Source organism: Papaver somniferum, chromosome 8 (assembly GCF_003573695.1).
Source record: "Papaver somniferum cultivar HN1 chromosome 8, ASM357369v1, whole genome shotgun sequence".
NCBI classification, from domain to species: Eukaryota; Viridiplantae; Streptophyta; class Magnoliopsida; order Ranunculales; family Papaveraceae; genus Papaver; species Papaver somniferum.
The window spans coordinates 118,644,763-118,666,839 of record NC_039365.1 but is presented as its reverse complement, the minus strand read 5'-3'; the positions used below and the strand labels follow the sequence as shown (position 1 = coordinate 118,666,839).

General features: G+C 35.7%; 1 protein-coding gene across 1 annotated transcript; it reads right to left on the bottom strand.

The window, feature by feature from the left end:
- Nucleotides 1-11,154: 11,154 nt before the first annotated feature.
- LOC113305970 lies at nt 11,155-21,089 on the bottom strand. Its single transcript, XM_026554961.1, has 4 exons — nt 20,405-21,089; nt 20,022-20,320; nt 11,286-11,339; nt 11,155-11,244 (listed from the first exon to the last, which is right to left on the bottom strand). Exons 1-4 carry the CDS (start codon nt 21,087-21,089, stop codon nt 11,155-11,157), a joined length of 1,128 nt encoding a protein of 375 aa, XP_026410746.1.
- Between the last annotated feature and the right edge of the window lie 988 nt (nt 21,090-22,077).

The following is a 22,077-nucleotide window of genomic DNA, read 5'->3' as shown; positions in this document are numbered from 1 at the left end:
TGAATCTTGTTTTTGAGATCCACCACCACATTGACCACAAGAAAGCGAAAGGAAATGCAGAAGAAACGATTTCTTGCCAAGATTTCTTGGGGGCTGAAAAAGAATCAAGATTTCTTGGTGGTGTTGGTGAAACACAGGAAGGGGATAATAGTGGTAGTGATGGCGATGGTGGTGAAGCAGAAGAAGGGGATAACAGCGGAAGTGTTGGTGATGGTGAAACAGAGGAAGAAGCCATTGTTTGTAATGAAGATGGGTAATTAGGGTTTGAAAATGAAGCTGAGATGAAATTAGTACTGTTTAGTTGAATCTTTTTCGGAGGAGAAAAAAGATTTGCTGGTGATGAATGATTGTTAGGGATTTGTGAAGACGAAGAAGAAAGTGATGATGAGTGTCTCTTCCTCTTCATAATACCACATTCTGAACATGAAATTGTAAAATTTACAGGACCACCATTGTTGTTGAAACTAGATAAAAGATTAGTTATTAGTGGATCTTTCTGATCCTTTCTTTCTTGCTTTTCCGTCGTCATCTTCTTCTTCTTTCTCTTTAGATTTCTTGAAGCTTTGTTTCTCTCTCTCTCTAGAAAATCTTGTTACTCTCTCTTTCTCCGGAGTTCACTCTTATGCAGAATTTAAGGGTGGCGGGAGTAATATGTTAGGGAAAGCCACTATATCACTAGGGGGAATCCTGACTTCAGTTACAACACGTTTGTTTTTTCCTCTATATAGGTAGAGTGTTCTATATAGAGGTTTACCTCTATATCTATATAAATATCACTATATAATCTCTCTTAAAATCATGTTTGTTTGACCACTATCTAACAACTCTATATTGTGTACCCAATTTTATATATTTCTCATTTTACCCTTATAATATTCAAAAAATCCATGAATATCCATTACAACCAAAGATGTTCAAAAATTCCAAAAGGAAAAAAATGTATTAGAAAATACAACCAAAGATGTTCACTTTTTCTGAAACGGAGCGAAAGTATAACTTTTTTCTGAAACGGGGTAAAAATATCACTTTTTCTGAAACGGATCAAAAATATCACTTTATCTGAAACGGGCGAAAGTATCACTTTATCTGAAACGGGCGAAAGTATCACTTTATCTGAAACGGAAAAAAAGATCACCTTTTCTGAAACAGGGCAAAAATCACTTTTTCTGAAACGGGGCAAAAACATAACTTTTTCTGAAACGGGGCAAAAATTTCACTTTTTCTGAAACGGGGCAAAAATTTCACTTTTTCTGAAACAGGGCAAAAATATCACTTTTTCTGAAACATGGAAAAAATCACTTTTTCTGAAACGGAGCAAAAATATCACTTTTTCTGAAACGGCGCGAAAGTATCACTTTTTCTGAAGCATGCGAAAGTATCACTTTTTCTGAAACGGGGCGAAAATATCACTTTTTCTGAAACGCCGTGAAAGTATCACTTTTTCTGAAACGGGGGAAGTATCACTTTTTCTGAAACGGGACTAAAGTGTCACTTTTTCTGCAACGGAGCAAAATATCACTTTTTTCTGAAACAGTGGAAAATATCCCTTTTTCTGAAACGGGCGAAAATATCACTTTTCTTGAAACATGTAAAATTTTAGATTTTAAATTAAGGAATTATTTTTGGACATTATAAGTTTGTTCGAGGATATATTAGTCATTTGAAGGTTTAATAGAGGTAGAGGCTCAAAGATAGCACCTTATTGGTGCTATTTGATTTCCTCTATCTTTGTAGAGGTAGTGGAAAAAACAAACACCAAATAAATGGGACCCACCACTATATAGAGGCTAATAGAGGTTAGCCTCTACATAGAGGAAAAAACAAACATGATGTTAGTCTACCTAGCATATTTGACTTCGGATCATTATTGTGTGGATTTAGGAATAAGCTTTTCCCCTAATAATAAATTATTTATATGGAGCTTATTTGCCATCACCGGTTAACCGAAACAAAAAGAGGTAATCAAGTATTGTTGGGGCAATACACTGCAACATTTGGATATGTACGCGTGATTATAATCGGAGATCAACTGCATCAGAATTCTTTATCATCGTCAAAATTCTATCGACACTATCGTGTCCATCGAAAATACAAATTTTTTTCGTGAAAAGCACCGACCGAAGACCTTTCACAACTCCGATCGGAAGACTGATGGTCACATTATGCTTTAATGTTTTGCTCCTATAGATTCATGGTCCATGATTCCAAATGTAATTGACGTGGATACCACATACCCACGTGTAATAGCCCCTTAGTAATTTAATGCATTTCATGCTTCAAAAAAAATAAAAAAAATCACTTGTTAACCTCCATATACTAAATGTTCACATGAGTCCCATTTAACCCCTAAGAGCAACTGCAATGGACGAGTAAACCCAAATTTTTACTCGAGTGGGCTGGCGTAGTGGGACGGACCATCGATCAAAATTTGATCAAAGAGTAAAATCCAGATCAAATTTGGTCGGCGATCAAGACCAAATCCAAATATAGTCGGGCGTTAATATAATCTCCGCTACACATCGGGCGTTGATATAATCTCTGTCATTCATCGCGCGTTGGTATAGTTAACGTCCAACGAACAGGCGTGCATATAAACTTCGCCTGAATGGGGCGTTGGTAAAGATAACGTCCGATGGGGCGTTCATAAACTTAACGCAGGAAATGGGGCGTTCATATACTTAACGCCCCATTCCACTTTTAAACTTTTAAACTTTTAAACTTTTGAAACTTGCATGGGGAAGGATTTATGCCTCCGCCCCATTATTATTTATTTTATTTTTGTTTTTTGAAGCGTATACTATACCAACGCTCCACGTCGGGCGTTATCTTTATCAACGCCTGATCCCAGGCGTAATCTTTATCAACGCGCGACCAAATTTAATCTGCAACCACTACACCACACGACGGACTAAACCCAAATTTGATCTTTTTTTTAGTCTTTGGTCTTTGGTTATACTCGCACCACTGTGGACGCTCTAAGGCCGTAACCATACGAGTGTTGTATCTTGTAACTGTGCATTAGATACTTGTCAATCCAGGATTTATTATATGATATTAAAACTAGCTAAACAAAAACCAGTCAATAAAAATTGAGCCTAGTAAAGTTATTTACATTTCCAATAACATGCCATGGATAAGCCAAAGAGATCTTTTTTGATCGACCAAAAGAGGTGCTATTGATCATTTGAGAAACTGCAATTTGTTAAAAACCAAATCACCTTTCATGTCACTGATATAACTTTCTCCACTTCAGTTAACATTTTTAGCTAAAACACGTTTCAGCGCAGCTGAAAAAAGAATTATAATAAAAAAAAAGGACACCGCAAGTAATACATGTACATAAAGTAGTTATACCTAGGGCTGTCAATGGGTATCCATTAACCGGGTCCTTAAATTGGACCCATTAACCACTTTGGATCCGGCGGGTAATTACCCATATATACCCGTTTATGAACGGGTCCATCCGGATCCTACCCCGTCGGGTATCCGCGGGTATTCGGGTATTTCATAAAGGCTAATTGTGTAAAATCCCCAGCGAAAATTAGGTCATATATAAAGGAAAAGATGAGAAGCTCACCACCCATTCCGATCTACTTTCTTCTCCTGCCTCTGCCTGCAACTACTTCTACACACTGGAAGTGGAAATCCTTTGTTTCTCAAATTCTTTCGCTGAAAGAAAAGTATGATATGCTACTCTACAAATTCTTAAAGGTTAATCAGTGGGTATCTTTCAATTTCTCAATTTTAATCAGTGGGTATCTTTCAATTTCTCAATTTTAATCAGTATTTGGTGTGCTCAATTTCTCTAAATTCAATAATTGAACTTATGGCTCTAATTGTTGCTGCTAGTGAAGTTAGATTTGTGGGTAGAGTTGTCAAACAGGCCGGCCTAGATTTGTTGTTGTGTCTAGTTATTATACTATTTCTTATCTAGTAATTGTCTAGTTGAAATGAATCGCTCATCTCTTATTAGTCTACTGTTTAATTTCTTTCATTTTGTATCAATTTTTTTCCTTGTTCTTGATGATTTCTCTTGCAATACAAGGAAAACTTATTATGCTTGAATGGGTATCCCTGTAATCTCAATGATATGTGAACTCTATGGTTGTTTTTGTGAGAAATCAATGATAGCTCGAAGGTTGGGTGTTTTCAGTAGCTTGCAGCAAACATGCACAAGAGCAAGTCTTCTACTGCCATTTTGGCAATTAAGTAATAAACTACTAATTCCTTGTGTGTGGTTGATGCGTATGCTGTTTATGCGTATATGCTTGGAACATTTGTCTTTTCCTTATTGTATATGCTTGTTAAATTTATTATCGTTTATACTTTATGACACCTGATAGGCTGATACAGATGTTTGTTGGTTTTTCCTTGCAGAGGCAACATGAAAAGTCAAACAGGAAGTAGTGTTGGTGATCATTGTGTTCCTGTAAAGAAGACTAAAGTTACCGTTTCGAAATCCCCGTGTATGTCGCCTCCTAAAGCTGTCGTTTCGAAGGCTGCAAAGAAGAGTAAAGTTGTAAACTCAGAAGAGCAGAAAGAAGTAGAAACTGTAGCCAGTGAGTCAAGTGATTCTGGTGATTCTGATTCTGATCATATAGAAGCGGCAACAACAGATGTGGTTCCGTCACCTACACGTAAACGCAAAAGAACCTCAAAGTATTGGGCTGAATTTCAAGAGGTATTGATAAAAGGGAAAACACACGGAGAATGCAAGCACTGCAAGAGGAATATTGGTGCGGAGAGCAAAAATGGGAAAAGCAGTTTGAGGAAACATCTAAATAGTTGTATGGCCTACAAAGGAGCACAACATCAAATTAACCAAATATTCTTAAGCTAGTGAAACACAAGATGGGTCAGTAGCTGCTTACAACTTTAAGTTTAACCAAGAAGTAACTCGTGATTGTATTGCAAGAATGATTATCTTGCATGAACTCCCTTTCTCATTTGTAGAGTACATTGGTTTTAGAAGGGTGCTGACTTCATTACAATTCAATATTAAACTTGTAAAGCGGAACACTACGAAGTCAGACTGCATAAAGATTTATCAAATGGAAAAGAAGCATTTGTATCGAGATTTTTAGTAAGGTACAGAGTCGCATAAGCCTTACTACTGATATGTGGACTTGTACCACTCAGAATAGAGGTTATATGGCTTTGACAGCTCACTATGTTGATGAAGAATGGAAAATTTAGAAGAGAATTTTATCTTTTAACGCTGTGGATGTGCAACACACTGGAGTTAACATTGAAAAGGTACTGATGGAGCAGTTTTACAAGTAGAATATAGATAGGAAGATAGCTTCAATTACGCTGGATAATGCTTCAACTAACAAAGTCGTGGTAAGTGAACTTCTTGCTCATCTAAAACCAGATAATGGATTACTTTTGGATGGGGAATTATTCCATGTTCGATATTCTGCTCATGTAGTTGCCATTATTGTTGATCATGGGATGCTGCAAATTAAAGAAGAAATACAGAAAATTAGAAATTCAGTGAAATTTATTAGAGGTTCACCACAAAGACAACAAAAATTTAAAGAAGTTTGCTTGCAAGTCAATGCTCCTGATAAAAAGTTGATTCAAGACGTCGATACAAGGTGGAATTCTACCTATCTGATGCTTGAAACAGCACTTCTATTTCGGGAAGCATTTAACCGGTTCGGGAAGATTGAACCTGATTTTCTTAATGTTGCTCCAACGAGTGAAGACTGGAAGAATGCAAGTAGTCTTTCAATTTGCTTGAAGTTCTTTTATGAAGTCACCATTCTCTTTTCAGGTACGTCATACGTGACAGTTAATCGTTATTTTGATACTGCTTGTTATTTGTATTTAGAACTTCGTGAGTGGTGTGATTCCGATGATGCATTAATCTCAAAAATGGCAGTGAATATGATGAAAAAGTTTGAAAGATATTGGCAACTTACTAGTAAAACATTTGCAATAGCTTCCATTTTAGATCCTCGGTTTAAAATGAAATTATTGGATTATTATTTCCCATTAATATATCCTGGTAACAGCGAGGAGAAGAAGTTAGAAGTTATGGAAGTCTTGAAAAGATTGTATAATGAATATGCAACACATTATGCTTCTTCAGCTCATGTATACTCAGCAAACATTTCGACAAATCAAGTGAACATGGAAGATTCAGTTGGTAGTAGTGGTAGTACTTCATCTTCTCAAAGTTATTTTACTTCTAGAAGGAAAGGTTTGACGGCATTTTTGGAAGAAAGTTCACAACATGACGTTGTTCGCACAGATCTAGAGCAATACCTATCAGCTGATGTTCACCCTATTAGAAAAGGAAGTGGTATTGATCTGAATGATTCTAGTTTTGATGTTTTGGGGTGGTGGAAATTTCATGGACCAATGTATCCAATTGTAGCAGTGATAGCTCGTGATATATTAGCAATTCCTGCGTCATCGGTGGCTTCTGAATCTGTTTTCAGCACCAATGGTAGAGTTGTAGATAAATTTCGTTCTTCAATGCTTCCAGAAACAATTGAAGCTCTGATATGCACACAAGATTGGATAAGAAGTGCGCTGAAGAGTAACTAACATATTCAATTCATGTTTGCTATTATATCAATTTTAGTTAGTGATTCATTTACTATGGTTCTTGTACGTCAACTAACTATTTTATTGTGTTAGATGAGGGATTTGGGTTAGGTAGTACTTCACTTCAGACTCTTTTGGAGGCAATGGAGGAGCTCGAGTCAGACGATGATGATGCAACATCGCACATTTTCTAACTGACTGACTATCAATTTAAGGAAAAATAACCAGCTAACCTTGGAGTGCACAAATTTGTATTTCCTTAAACTTTATCGAAATGTGATTAGTAGTACAGTATAAGAAAGTTTGACTTGTGTCTGTCTATACAATATTTGTCCTAGCTAGTTGTATATTTGGGAATTTTAATGTTTGTTTGTGGTCCTGGCCCTAGCTAGTTGTATATTTGGTGAGTGCAATCACGGAAGCAACTCTTGCTTCATCACAGGAAAGGTCTTTGATTGTGATATGGTTACTTGTACACGTTGTTTGGTTGAAGATGCAAGATTTGTACTTTTTTACTCGTAGCACATTGTCTTTACGTAATGTATTTCCTTAAACTTGGTAGAGAATGTGGTAGTGATAATAATTTTGAGGTGGTTTCTGAATTGGGAAAAATTGGGAATATGATCAACTGTTTTTGTTTCTCTTGTAGGAACAATTGGAAATATGATGGTGAAATCTTTAGTGAACTGGTTGGAACTTCTTTTTGGTATATATATATTATATAGGCATAGCCAAAGAACATGCGAAGTGCGAACTACATCCTTCTTTTTTGTATATGTACTTGTGAAGGAAACGCATTTATCTTTTGGGGCTTCTACACTTTATAGAATGATATGTCTGTCAACTTTTGTGGTTATAATACGACAGACTATATTAGCCATTAGGGCTGGCGTTACTTGTAGTTATCGGCTAAAAAAATGTCTGCCAACTTTTGTATTTAATATTTATCATATATAATGGCAGATTATTACTTATAGCTAGGATAGTAACTTTGATTTTCCTAATCTAAGGATTCTAAGCTCAAGTTTACTCTACTTTTGTATGTATGTTAAAGATGGTCACTTTTCAGGTGTTGAATAATCCTTTTTCAGTACTCAGGAGCCATAAAATTGGGAAGTCATATAACTGATATAAGTTTGTGTTTTTACCCGATGTGTACCCGGACCCGGTGATTACCCGTGACCTTTACCAGGTCCGGTTCTGGGCCAACACATTATGGAACCGGCCCCGGAACCGTTAGGACCCGGAACCGACGCTGATATGTCGGGTCCGGTTCTGGGCCATGTACTACCCTGGAGGACCCGGACCCGTTGACAGCCCTAACTTATACCCAAACAAAAGAATGTAGGAGATTTGTCAATCTTGAAATTTCTTCAAGATCATGCATTTTGCTTAATGAATTGTGGATATTTCCAAATAGAGAATTATGATCTGTAACTGTGCTTCTTTTCCATCACCCCCATCCCCAAAATAATTTTTTAGTACAAAGGTAAGGACAGCTCTAAGATTTTGAAAGAATCTAATAGAACTATAAATCATACCCGTAGTTGAATTGTTATAGAAAACAGTGTTACGAAGAGCCCATAACTAGCCGTGAGCTGATAAATGGGTGTTTATCTCCGATAACAAATACCGCACTATATATGAGTTTTTCTAAACATTTTTATGGCACATCCTCTGACGTAAACTTGAGTAAACCTCAGATACACAACACCCATTTTATAAGTAAATGAAGAAAAAAGGTACCAAAATGCATTTGTTAGAAGTACATGACAAATATGAGAATTTTTTTTTATGAAGTTCAATATACAAAGGTTAATGTGTGATATGCATATAGAAAATTAAACTCTAAATATAATTTTAATTGGGGGGAAAGATTATTCCTAAATCCATTTTATATTGAAACAGGCTAAACATAAGTCAGCTTTCCGTAAAGTAAAAGTGGTTTTTCCCATCATAATTCACTAGTAATTTTTTTGAGCAAAAAGCATAGAAATCCAAATAAATTGGTCAATCTACTTATCCATCCAGTGTTTCAGCCAACCTAAAGTGAAGGATAACTAATATGCATCTGTGATTGAGTAAGTATGTATTTATATTCCATGCTTACTCCTCCACCCTAGTTAGGTTGGTCCCTATGCACACAACAAATCCAAGAATTTACAAATTACAGTGTCATTATGAGTAGTAAATGTCAATCTCAATAGGAAAATTAAAAGTTTTGCAAATTAGCCCATTGAGGCGAGCGGTAGAGTCTTAGTCGCTCGTTAATGTCTATGTCGGTCAGTGTTTTAACATCCAACTGTCAAAAATCAATCTTCTAAAAATATTTAATCTTTTATACAATTCAACTCTCACCTTTTCTACACCTCTCGTTAAAAATTGCTCGTATTCGCTTCACTCGAGAAGAAGATGTTGGTCTTATTCGAGTTTGGATATTAATCGCATGTGATGGAGGTATAAATCTAAGTAGGTTTAATTGATGGGACAATATGTTTCAAAATTTTGCTGGTGTTAGCCGGTAATAAAAATTTAAAAACCAGGAATAACCTTAAAGTTATACTTTCCAGAATCAAGGCCATGTGAGAAATTATGCAGAAAATTTGTGGATGGTTAGCATCCTGGATTGTCCATCAAATAACGAGTGAGTATCCTAATAAATTTTTAGTCATGTCGAACGACTCAATTTTAATTATCAAAATCATATTAGCTTATAATTTATCTATATTCGCAGAAAATTATGGTTCGTACCAAATTTATTGAAGCCAACGAAACTGAATTTAGTATGATGAATGTTAGAACTCTTTAAGAATCATGTATCTGAATTCAATGTTGATTAAGTTTTATGTAATGAAATGTAAAATCGAGTTGGATTCGAACTTTAAATCTAGGATAATTTTCATTACTAAAAAGATAACAATTACATCAAATGGTTGAAATCAAATAATATATATAAACTGCTGATTTTCCCAGCCATCAAAGATCCATCCCGACATGTATGGATCAAGAGTGGTATTAAACAAAGCAAAGAACTCGCCGGTTTGAGTCTCATTACTGGGTGAGCAGAATCAAAAGAATTATTTTCGTAACTACGGAAAGTTACCTAGGATAGCCCGACAGCATTCTGCAAATGGACGAAATCTTAATACGTTTACGGTGAACTGAGGTATAAAGAGTAGATTGTCGAGCTGCTTCAATGTTCAAGCCACCACCAAGAGTTTGTATCTAAGTTTCTGGCATGTTAAAGAAACCACCATGATTTTGTAGCTAAGTTTTTTCCATTTCAAATCCTTCATCACCGGATGCTAGTTGACGCTCTTGCACAATTTTTATGGTAGAGCGATAACTTTATTGCCTTCCACGATTTCTTTGACTTCCATCACCAAGATTAAAACCTACACCACCATGAGTGGAAGACCCTGGAGTAGACATGTCAAACATCAAGTTATCTTTCATCTAATGCTTCGAGAAAACCAATTGTTGTCATTAAATTAGCATTTGGAAATCGCGACTATCCTAGTACGTATAACACAAATACTCGTTCGAGCTCATCAAAATGGTTAGAGCTCAAATACGTCGAAGTTGTTGGCACTTTCTTATTATAACGCTTCAAAGAATTCTTCAACTTAGACACCCTTAATCCACTAGCTTATAATATTTCGTGTTCCAGTTTTTTTCTTCATCATCATAGTATAATTGATCGTTGTAGCCATTTCCTTTCTGACTCCCACCTCGTTATAGATAAAATCTATGTCAGAGAAAGAGTCGTTGTGGATGATGAACCGACCGTTAGAGATAGATTCTCTGTCAAGCAACCTAGTCTTTATCGAGAACAACATATTATCGGTTGCTCGAGATAGAGTATTTATTGATTGATAAAAATTGTGCCTCTCATGTCATTTGCTAAAATGGTGTGGCTAGTTTGTCAGGCTACCTGGCATGGCAAATCAAAAGATTTCTCATAGGAAACAACCTTAGTAACCTCAACCATAATTAGTTTTTTTATTAAGGTTTGTAAAATAGTTTGATTCTAATCCCGAATTTAATATGGATATTATGTAGTCCGCGGAATTTTAATTCTAATATGGGTTTTTTTCTGCATATACCCTTATCTACGATACACGGGTATCATCACACCTTAGTAATGTTTCTAGTATTGAAAATAAAACAAAGGGCAAAAAAAGATAAATGATGAATTCTTATGAAATGAAAGAGAATTTTTAATCTAAGAGATTCAACCAATTTTACGAGGAGAGAAGACGAACTTAATTGATCGAAGAATATTTAGGGAGAAAAAATGGATGTGGTTTGTTTTTTTTTTATATTAAATGTTGTGTAAAGTGCGAATAAATTAAGTTGAATATTTATTGTGCTTACTTGATCATTTCATATTAGCACTAAGCGAAGTAGGAACTTTTAGTATAGTTAGAATTCCACATACAAGTAGTGTAACTATTACTGCTTATGTCACTACCATAGTGTACATTAGGGAAGTTGAGTAACAGGTTTCAATGAAGCTAGTGGATTTTTTATGCTCAGTGAGCATCAAAGGATTTTTGAGCATTTGAGGCTTGTATTAATTTGAACCGATATCTTTTAAGAGTTATTCGATGTTGCAGCTGCTGCTGAAACTGAATTTACGGACCCAATTAGCCATGAATTACCACGCTCCTGCCTATCTGGATGCTAAAAAGATATTCAAATTGGATATATGGGACAACATATACCTGTTGACCTTTTGAGGATATAAGCTTCTTGATACCCGTTCTATGATTAGTTATCTACAATAATACATGAGTCAATAGAGTCCACTGAAATTATGTGAGCTACGACAAAAAAATAATCTAAATGTAGATCACTAATCACAGAATGGGTATCAAGAAGGTAAATAGTAAAACTTTTCTTTCCCGATTGAAATAGATATTAATAAGATTATTTTGGTTCAACTATACGGTTAATACGACTATTTTAATTCGACTATTGTTCGTATGTGTCAACATACTGCTTTTCTTGTGAATAACTATCTTAGAACATAGGAAAATCAAGTTATTCATTGTGTTTTTATGTCTAAGATTACTATAGGCATCCAAATTTTAGATGTGAGATTGTAGTTCCCCAGTACGTTAAGAAGCTTTGGAAAGTCGAGTTGTTTGATATAAAAAGATTAGTTGTTTTTTTTGCGTTCATGTCCAAAATTACTAAAGGTATCCTACTTTTAGGCGTGAGATTGTAGTTTTCCCTGCACGTTAAAAATTAGGGAAACTGCAGAAATCATCAAAATTTTATCCGTTACCCAAGAAAAATTAAATAACTACCTAAAGTTAAGAAGCTTAACATGGTACTGATGAGTGCCAAATATTGTATATATTTATCCCTTTTGTTGGCATTTTAACTCATCTTTTATGCATTAATTCTACATTTTATCCCATATTTTGTATTTTCATTGTTTTCAAGAATAAATATTTTTATTAATTAATTTTGCATTTTTAGGTAATAAATAAAGTTCGGATGAGTCGCGGAGCGAAAAGAGCAGAAAAGTAGTGAAAAGCCGGAAGAAATTACGCAAGGAAGCCGCGAATAATGGTGCGCACAACCTCATTTTCTACACACAAAAGCGCCTCCGTTCTCAGCCATCAGATCATTTCTCAGAAGCATCCGACGGTCGCTCCCTCATAGAGCATCGAAATCTGATGTCTCTGCCGAGCACCACAGAGCTGAAATTCCAAGCCTTCAGATTAGATGGTAGTTGAATCCAACGGTCGCTCCCTTGCTGTGCATCGAAGATTGATATCTCCGCCTAACACTACAACACCTAACTCCATCTGGCATCGTTGATTTTGTTGTATCATATAATACAACGGTCGCTCATCGCTTGCCTCCGCATCACCGTCCGATCTACCAATCATCATCACATCCCACGGTCGAGATTCGCCAAACATCAAACTCGATGATCCCACTACACACCTTAGTGACCGAACACTATACCCCAAACCAAACATCACCTAATCTCATTCTATCGACCCATCTCCACCATCACCACCCACCCTGTGCAGAACCACCACCATCTCCCTGTTCCCGCTCAACCACCACCACAACCACCTCTACCAACTCTCAAATCACTCAACCACTATAACCCATCTCCACTACCATCATTACCACCTATCTAGCCACCTAATTTCCCATTTTGATACACGTTTTTCTTCCAAAACCCTAACGTGTGAAAATTGGTAAATTAGGTTGATTTAGATGGACAATTGGACGTAGCTAGAGCATCAGGAGAGGAATTGGAGGCATGGGTCGACATCTACCAGTGTCATCAGTGATTAGGTAAACTTTAATAGAAATTTTTATATGAACCCTAATTCCATAAATTGGGGATTTTTGGGGGAAATTGATGGTACTTCTAATTAGAAGCATGGGTCACGTATTAGGGGTGTTATCAGTGTGTTAGGTGAGTGAATTTTGGATTTTTGGGCAAAACCTAATTTCACTGATTTTGGGGGAAAATTGGGGGAAAGCCCTAATGATGTAATTGGGTATAAATATGTGGTGAGGGATGTGTGTAAAAACTATGTTGGGATTAGCCCACATCCAGGACTGCTAAGTTCTGTTAATTCTCTTGTCCTGTTGAATTTTCATGTTTCAGTTAAATGTGCTAGTAGTTAATTCTCTTGCTGTGTTTTGTTAATTTCTTGCTTTGTTCTGTTATATGTTAAATGTTCTGTTAATTTCTTGCTCAGTTAGTATGTTCTGTTAAATGTTCTGTTATAAATATGTTAAATGTTCTGTTATTGTTAGTTCAGTTAGTTGTATCCTGTTTAGATGTTGCTCACTGTTAGTATCAATTCACTATCATGTTTGTTGTTGCTTTGTCACTGTCAATTTGAAGGAATGCTAGGCTAGGTATCTGTGAAGCAATGTGCTGATTGTGCAATGGCAAGAAATCAGTGCTCATAGCAAGCTGATGTTCTTGCCATTCTCCTTGTATGCTTAGGTTGTAGTGTTGATTGTGCATTGGGAGAAGCTAGTGCTTATAGCAAGCTAGTTTTCAACCCATTCTATAGGAATGCCTGTATTCTTGCCTTAGTATTGCTTCTTGTCAGTTTCTTTATCACCCCTACCCTTGGCCTTAGGCCTTGGTCCATTCTTGTTTTGTTCTTTGCTTTTGCTGTTGCCCTGTTGTATCTTTCATTTTATTTTCTGTTGCTTTTGCATTGTTTTGTCCACTGTAATTTTCATTTGCTTCTGTTCACTTTTATTTTGCTGTTGCTTTGTTCCTTGCTTGTACATTCTATTTGCTGTCCCCTGCTGTGTGCTCTCTTGTGCTGCTGTGCAGCTCTTTCTTTGCACTGCTTGTGCAGCTGCCCTGCCAAGCTGCTGCCACTCTTGCTCCTGCTGCTTGTGCTGCTACTTCTTTTCTTGTTGTGCACTTGCCTTGCTGTGCACTTTCATCTGCTGCACTGCTGCTGCACTGCTTGTGCAGTTGCTACTGCTGCTACCACTTCCCCTGCTGTCAAGCTGCTGCTGCTCTTGTTGCTGCCTTGTCTGTTGCTGTCAGGCTGCTGCTACCCTGCCACTCCTTCTCCTGCAGCCAACTGAACCCAAGTTCCAATCCAACTGAGCCCAATTCAAATCAGTAAAGCCCAAAGGCCCAGACTCTTTACTAAAACAAAAGCCCAAGATCTAGACAACTGAGTCCAAAGCCCAAATTCATTAAGGCCCAATCCAATTCAATTAATTGTGGGCTTAACCCAAAAGCCTGAACTCACTGTAAGGCCTAAGCCCATTTGCACTTCAAAGACCAAACTGAGCCCATGCTCAGTTCCTTTTATTGTGAACAAACCCATTAGCACTCAAAGCCCAATTTAAGCCAAAAGGCTTCAAAACCCAACAACAATTTAGGAACCCAATTAGCTAAAACACTTCCAAAACACACCCGATCTCTGTGGATCGACCCGTACTTGCACGAGCTACAACTGACGACCGTGCACTTGCGGTATTACTGTAGGCCCCCGTTTTTATTTGCGCTCAATTTCTATACCCTTTCGAGGCCTACCAGGTACATTCAGTTAAATTGATTGTTCAAGACAAGATTTTGTAGGTGAACTGTAACAAAACTTTATTATTATATTTAACCTTATTATCTTTAACATTCCTACATTTATCCAATACCTACCTTATACTTTTTATTAATTAACACAAAACAGTCTCCCTTAATCAGCTCGAAAAATATTACCGCCGGAAAAAACACAATATAATATTAATTCTTTAAAATTTCTTCGTGACTTAAATCAGTTGTTCGAATATACATGTCATAAGTTATGTCTAGCTACAAATAAACAAAAGAACTCATTTTTAATGAAAAGGGGGAGAGTACCAAGTACACATCAACTTTTTGGTTATGGAACCTATATAGGATTCCTTATATGAGATTCAATCAAAGATTAAAGCCTCAAGAAATATTATCGGATAATATCAAATTGAGATTCTTGAATCACAAAGATTGATTAGAGTACTACCTGCTTATACATTTAGTTATAAAGATAAAACGCGAAAAGAGAGACTCGGACAAGAGACGACCGCAAATTGATTAGTGTACTACCTGCTTATTTCCCCTGGATTTTAACTGAAATTTAAGTATGCATACGGGTATGTATATCTTGGAAGGCAAAAACTCACGGTTGGGTCCTTATTTCGTATTTTCGGGTCGGGTTCTTGAACCGAACTAAATACTTGATGGCTAAGCAATGTAAACCTATATAAAGAAGTATTAGATCATGAATGAATCATAATCAAAAGGTCACTAAATTGTAAGTCTTGGAGAGGGGAAACATCACAGGATCGCAAGTTAGGGTTTCAGAGCGGTTCTTCAATCGTAACGATATCTCTAAACTTTTCTTATATGTATAACATGGATGTTTCTACATCCATGAGTAACTAAACACCTATTGATTGAGGATGAATTCTAAGTTGTAAACAAGATTTGAGTTATTATATTAATCTACTTTGAAGTTCTTCATATGATTATCGTTTGTTTATACTATAATGAATATTTATGATTGATTGATAGATTGTTTAGGTAGACAATTAAATTAATTTGTTGATTCAATCTATTGCTAGTATAAAGTTAGGAGATAAGTAATCGTCGAATAACCTGTACACAAGTAGAGAACACAAAACCTTGCAGAGGGATTCTGTGGAGCGATTGTGTGTATGAACAACACTAAAAAATAGACATTGATATAAGAGTCTAACTAGTTGGATCAACCTATAAATTCACAAAAGATAAAGTATTCGACAAAATTACACCTTGAGTGATCTACTACTAGGTGGTTTAGATGAATAGAATCTGGTAGGCGAGAACTTTTGTATCCAGTGATATAAGGAATTTAGGGGATAACACTGATCTAGATGTTATTCCAAGGTTGGTGATAATCTATGATTAACGATGAGTAGACAATTATAATAACTCATTGACGGTTTATGAATTAAGAAGAATTCCTCGATCATATCTCTCTCCATTGATTATAATTTAACTTTATTTGCTTTGATTATTTATTTTGTTTAAAATCTAAAACAAACCCTCCCCCCCCTTTGTGACACTTTGACAACTAAAACTCACTGCTCTTCATGGGAACGATACTTACTTCCATTATATTACCAGTTAATTATGTGGAAATAAGATTATTAATTTGATTGCACTTACGACAGCCATCAGTACTGAGTCTAACTATTAGGATCAAACCTAAATTCACAAATACAAAAACGATCGATCGAGTTACACCTTGTAAGTGTACCTCGAGGCGGCTCAGTTGGATAGAATTCGATGACTAAGCGTACCTATTTTCCGGTGATTAAAGGAGTTTTGGGGATAGCTAAGCAAACATGCTATTTTATGGTTGGTGATGAATGATTCTAACAAAATATAGATAAATATACTATTGAATCAATGTTTCGTAACGACGAAGGGCTTCTTGATCATCTTTATTTTATTTTTTATTCTTTTTATTTTACTTTGATGTAATTCCCCTTTGTCTTTTATCTTATTTTGCTGATTCAAATAACATATCAATTACACAGCTCTCTGTGGGAACGATCCTTACTACCACTATATGACTAGTTAATTAGTGAGAAATATCTTGATTAATTTGTTGCACTTACAACACGCATCAAAAACCTCGGGACCTAGTCCAGTTTGAATAAATTATATTAGGTCGCTACAAACACTAGCTTACTACAATAACTTCCGCCTGGATTGTAGTTAAGGCAAAATAAATCCTCCAGGATACTTTGTTGTAGTTTTTCGCCATATCTCTTGATTTTCGCAAGAATCTGTGCACTTGATTCTCCTAGTTGAAGTTTTGTACATGCCTAGGAGTTGCTCCATAGTCTGTTGTGAAGACTAGCGTTGTCCTACCTCAAACATGATGTCAGGCAATTTATTTTCTAGTGCAAGTCAAGGAGATAAAAATTTATTCTCTTATTTTGACGAATCTATATCAACAAGTTTAGGGTCTATTCTCTTCAAAAGTTACAAAGATACCTAATCAATTATGTAGACAAGAATATCAATCTAAAACTAAATCTAAGATGAATTCTTGTGGAAAACTTACAAACAAGATTTCAGTTGATAAGATTATACTCAATCATGTTTGAAGGGTTTTTTCAAGTCTAGATCTGATCAGTAATTCTTAAGTAAACTTACATAAGAAGAGAATGACCTTATAATAAATAAGAATCACAAACAAAACAAATAAAAATACAAGTTGAAAAATTATACTCCCTCCGTCCCACTATTAAGTGACCTATTTCAAGTTTGCACAATATTTAAGGCAAGCAAGGGAAATGAGTATATTTAAGCATTTTTTACAATTATACCATTATTGATAATAACTAGTGAAATTTTGAAATGATTTCTCTCTCAAACTACACCACGGACGTTCGCAAATTTTATACCATTGAAAAGTATTTTAAAACACCTACGTAACGAATATAAACATGCCCATCAAATTATGCATATTTCTTATATTTCTTATAATCAATTAAAAGGATAATTTTAGAAATATCTCCTTGTTTAGTGATATAGGTCACTTAATAGTGGGACAAAATCTAAAAGTAAATAGGTCACTTAATAGTGGGACGGAGGGAGTATTTCTTTAGAAGATAGGCTGATCTTGTACTTCACGAATCCCAAGTGAAGTATTCCAAAGCTTAGAAAAATTGTGGAATGTAAAGTCATGACTTCCCAAGTTGGGGTCATCCACATTTTTCCAAGTTAAAAAGTTTCTTGGGAGAGACTTGGAATCCAAACTAAAGAGTGATTTAAAATGATGCTCGACGTCAAAAGGATTGACGTTCAATCTAGTGGTTGGTACTATTTTTAAATTCGATCGTCCCCTCCTAACTGTTAATCTTGAATGTCAAAAATGGAGCGTCAATTATTTTGGCGTCTTCGAGCCTATTTTATCTTCCATCATTATACTTATACTTCCAAAAGCTACTCCAAATGGTGAGGTGGTAAATTTTTCCATTAGACTTTGTTAACAACACGTTCATTTCAGATTTTTTAAATCCCACGAATTCAATTATGGGGTAATCCTTTTCCTCTGGAATTGAATTCCATTCCACCGGTCCATGGGTGTAATGAAAAAGGAGAGTTTTAAGGGAACTAGATCCCTCTGAATCAAATTCCTTCGGGGAAATAATCTTCCTGTTTGGTCCATAATTATTTACAAATATTCAATGAACCAAAATACCCTTCCGTGTTAATTCCTACTTATTTTTTGTAGCAGTTCATTCTGTCTGATGAACTATCAGGATTTTTGTAAATTTGAGTTCATTTTGTATCATGAAAACTGTACACTTCATTATATTCTATGAAATTCATTACACTTCATTAAATTCTACAAAAATTTCGTTATTAAGAACAAAATGTTAGAGTTCATTCTTTCAAATGAACTCCTGGTAAAAACCTATATGAAAACAGAGTTCATTCTTTCAAATGAACACACACCAAAGAAAAGAGTTCATTGATTCAGATGAACTCATGATAAAAACCTATATGAAAACAAAGTTCATTCTTTCGAATGAACACCTAATAAAACCTATATGAAAACAGATTTCATGCTTTCAAATGAACACACACCAAAAACAAAAGTTCATTCTTTCAGAAGAACTCCCGATAAAAACCTATATGAAAACAGAGTTCATTCTTTCGAATGAACTCCTGATAAAAACCTATATGAAATCCGAGTTCATTCGTCAAAGTGAACACCTATCAAAAATTAAGCAGCAGGTTCATTATGTTCGATGAACTTCATCGTCTTCATCTTCAACAGCAGCAGAACTTCATCTTTAAACATGAACAGCAAACAAAAGATCATCATCTTCATCTTTAACACGAGAAAAAAACATCAAAACGATGAAGCAGACGAACAAAAATCAAGAACAGATATCCGAGATGAAGATTCAAGATTATATTAGTTTTCTTCATCATACACAACAACAGAATCTTCAAAACACCATCGTCTTCATCATCAAAACAACAACATCTTCAAATAGAGTTCGTCATCTTCAACATCATCTTCATCGTCGATGTTTTCATCATCTTTATATGATTCAACGCCTTCACATCTCTGCAAATCGTCTTCATCATCTCTGAAAGTCAAAATCCTAGAAAAAAACACAAATCTTCATCGTTTCTTTGCAGCAGCAGAAAAAGAAAAAAATGGAGAGGAGAGAAACTAGATCTGAAATAGAAAGGAGAGAGAAAGTAAATCTGAGAATGAGATATTTTCTACTGATTTTTTGTATATATGTGGTCCTAAAAAGGTATTTTTTCCACTACAAACTGACAATTACATCATCTATGACGTCATCCTAGGACCAAACCATAATTTGTAGGACCAAATAATAATATATATTTTTAAAAAGGACCAAACAGACAGTTGACTAGGTCAACTGGACCAAACTCACTATGGGATAGAGTGAGTTTCTCACCATGGGAAGGAGTGAGTAGAGGGACTATACGGCACTTAATTAGCCATCCAAACCAAAATTCCTTTTTTATAATAATTTTTATAAGATTTAATAATATTTTTATTTATCCAAATATCAAAATATACCTAAAATATATTTTTTTTTAATTTTTATATTGGTTTTTAATAACTTAAGACTTACACGACAATTGATTTGGCGTTTTTCTTTCTTTTTCTTTACATGGCATTTAGTAAGGAAACCTTTCGTACCCTCTTTCGATTGAACGAGTCCATGATTGATTTTGGAGTGAATGAGTGTTTCTCTCAACCCATAGTAGACCAAATTAGGTCTTTTTGGATTAGACTCATTCATATCGAATGAGACTCTCAACCCCATAGACCTTGCTCTTAGGACTAATTGGTATTTCCTACATTTGTTTTTTGAAGCAGAAAAAATTGTATTGATAAAAAAGATTAAGTCAATACATGAGAACAATCCACCGCAACTTGATTAGAAATTACAGGTGGAGGGGAACATCCCCAAGACAAAGAAATTATATTTGTTCTAGACATTTTGGCTAACATGTCAGCTACTTTACTCCTCTCTTTTGGAACATAAGAGAGTTTCCAAGAACTAAAAGTTGAAAATAAATTCTTAATATCTTGAACAATGTGATGTAGTCTCCAATCGATGGCACTATTGTCGTTGTCGACAGCGTCTGCAACCACTTTAGCGTCCATTTCAAAGTGAACTCGTTCAAGCTTTAATTCCTTAGCCCATTGCACTTCACTCCATAATCCCATACATTCAACATGTTCAGCACTTCTGGCTATATTCAGGCTGACGCACCTTGCTGCTTATTGTGCACCTGCAGAATTTCTAATTATTAGACCAATGTCACCCAAAAAGTTAGTTGAATCAAAGGAACCATCACAATTTGTAGTCAAACAATATATAGGAGGATGGATCCAGTGAACATTTTGACGATTAACTCTAGGAGTAATGTGTAATGGGTTTGCAATCATGTTCGAATGTTCTTCAATTATATTCTTGCATCTCTGAATGATCACTTCAGGGCCAACATTGCTACCGTTGAAAGATTTGTCACATCTCTCTGTCCAAATACTCCAAGCGATGATTGCTCTTTTAACTAAGTCATTCTCTATAATTGTTCTACTGTGCAGGCTATCGAACCAACTGAGTGTCCATTCCGATAGTGTACCATTGTTATTAGATGTCCAACCAATAACTGCAAACCAAACTGCTCTTGAAAAGTTGCAGTGCATAATCAGATGTCCTGCGGTTTCCGTTTGAAGTTCACACAAGGGACATAAAACATCATCACCAACAATTGCGCTACCAAGCACATCTTTAGTAAGTTTGGAGATGGCTTTCCACATGAATTGATGAATCCTTGGTAAAGTAGGCAGTTTCCATAGTCTACTATAGATATTCCTCATCCTAGTGTCTGCTGGTGGAAGTAAAGTAGTCTCCTGGTAGATCTTTTCGTTACATGATTTCACAAATAATTTCCCGTTTTCTCCGATAACCATATCAATTTATCAGTATGCTCAGGGTGAATGGAAATCCGCAGAATATAATTTACTATCTCTGGATTAAACAGCTGCTCGAGCAAAGAAGTATTCCACTCTGCAGAATTAGGTATAAAGAGCTGGTGAACATATGTGAAATCCTGTGCAGAAGTACACCCTAGTTTTGGCTCAGGTGGGACTTGTAGTTCTGGTATCCAATGGTGGTTCCAAATAAGAATTGATGCTCCATTCCCCAAATTCCAACAACTATGTTTTTGAATAAATTGAAGCTCTGAACTGATACCGCGCCAAGACCATGTTGTATTGGGTTTCTTCTGTAATTCAAAACGTTTACCATCTGGGTAATACTTCACCTTGAGAGACTTTGACATAACTGAGTTTTGATCGGTACAGAGTTTCCATGCTGACTTTGCCAGCAAGGCTTTGTTGAATGTGCATATCTCGAAAACCAAGACCGCCTTCTAACTTTGGATGACAAGCCCTTCTCCAGGTAATAATTTTCCTGCTTTTAATACTTTTTTTGTTTCTCCAGAATGATTGCTGAGATTTATCCATATTATTGATTGTCGTATCAGGAAGTTTGAAACTCTGCATATGATACATAGGGATGGCATTTGAGACGTTTTTAATTATTACAGAACGAGTCACTTCTGACATATTACTTGCATTCCAGTTAGAGAAACGACGGTTCATCTTCTCTTGTAAAACCCCAAAAAGCACCTGGCCGTTTCTTTCCACAAAGAATGGAAGACCTAAGTATTCTTCTTTTGGATTCATCTCACGTACCTGAAGAATACCGCTGAAAATTTGATAGGATGTAGGCGACAAGTTTGAGCTGAAATAAACTACTGATTTGTTGAAGTTTATTAATTATCCTGAGCAAGCACTAAACTCTTCAATGACTTGGAGAAGTTTGTTAGTCTGATCAAGAGTAGTTTTGCAGAATAGAAGACAATCGTCCGCAAAGAGGAGATGATTAATCTTAGGA

Bases quoted from the DNA above. Each gene is read 5' to 3' on its own strand.
- LOC113305970 (XM_026554961.1), bottom strand. From the start codon at position 21,089: ATGGTTATCGGAGAAAACGGGAAATTATTTGTGAAATCATGTAACGAA. The intron at 11,340-20,021 runs GTATTGACTTAA...GTATTATTGTAG, and splicing joins TTGCGGTGGATTGTTCTCAT to ATAACTAATCATAGAACGGG. The intron at 11,245-11,285 runs GTATATGTTGTC...ATATCTTTTTAG, and splicing joins TATCCTCAAAAGGTCAACAG to CATCCAGATAGGCAGGAGCG.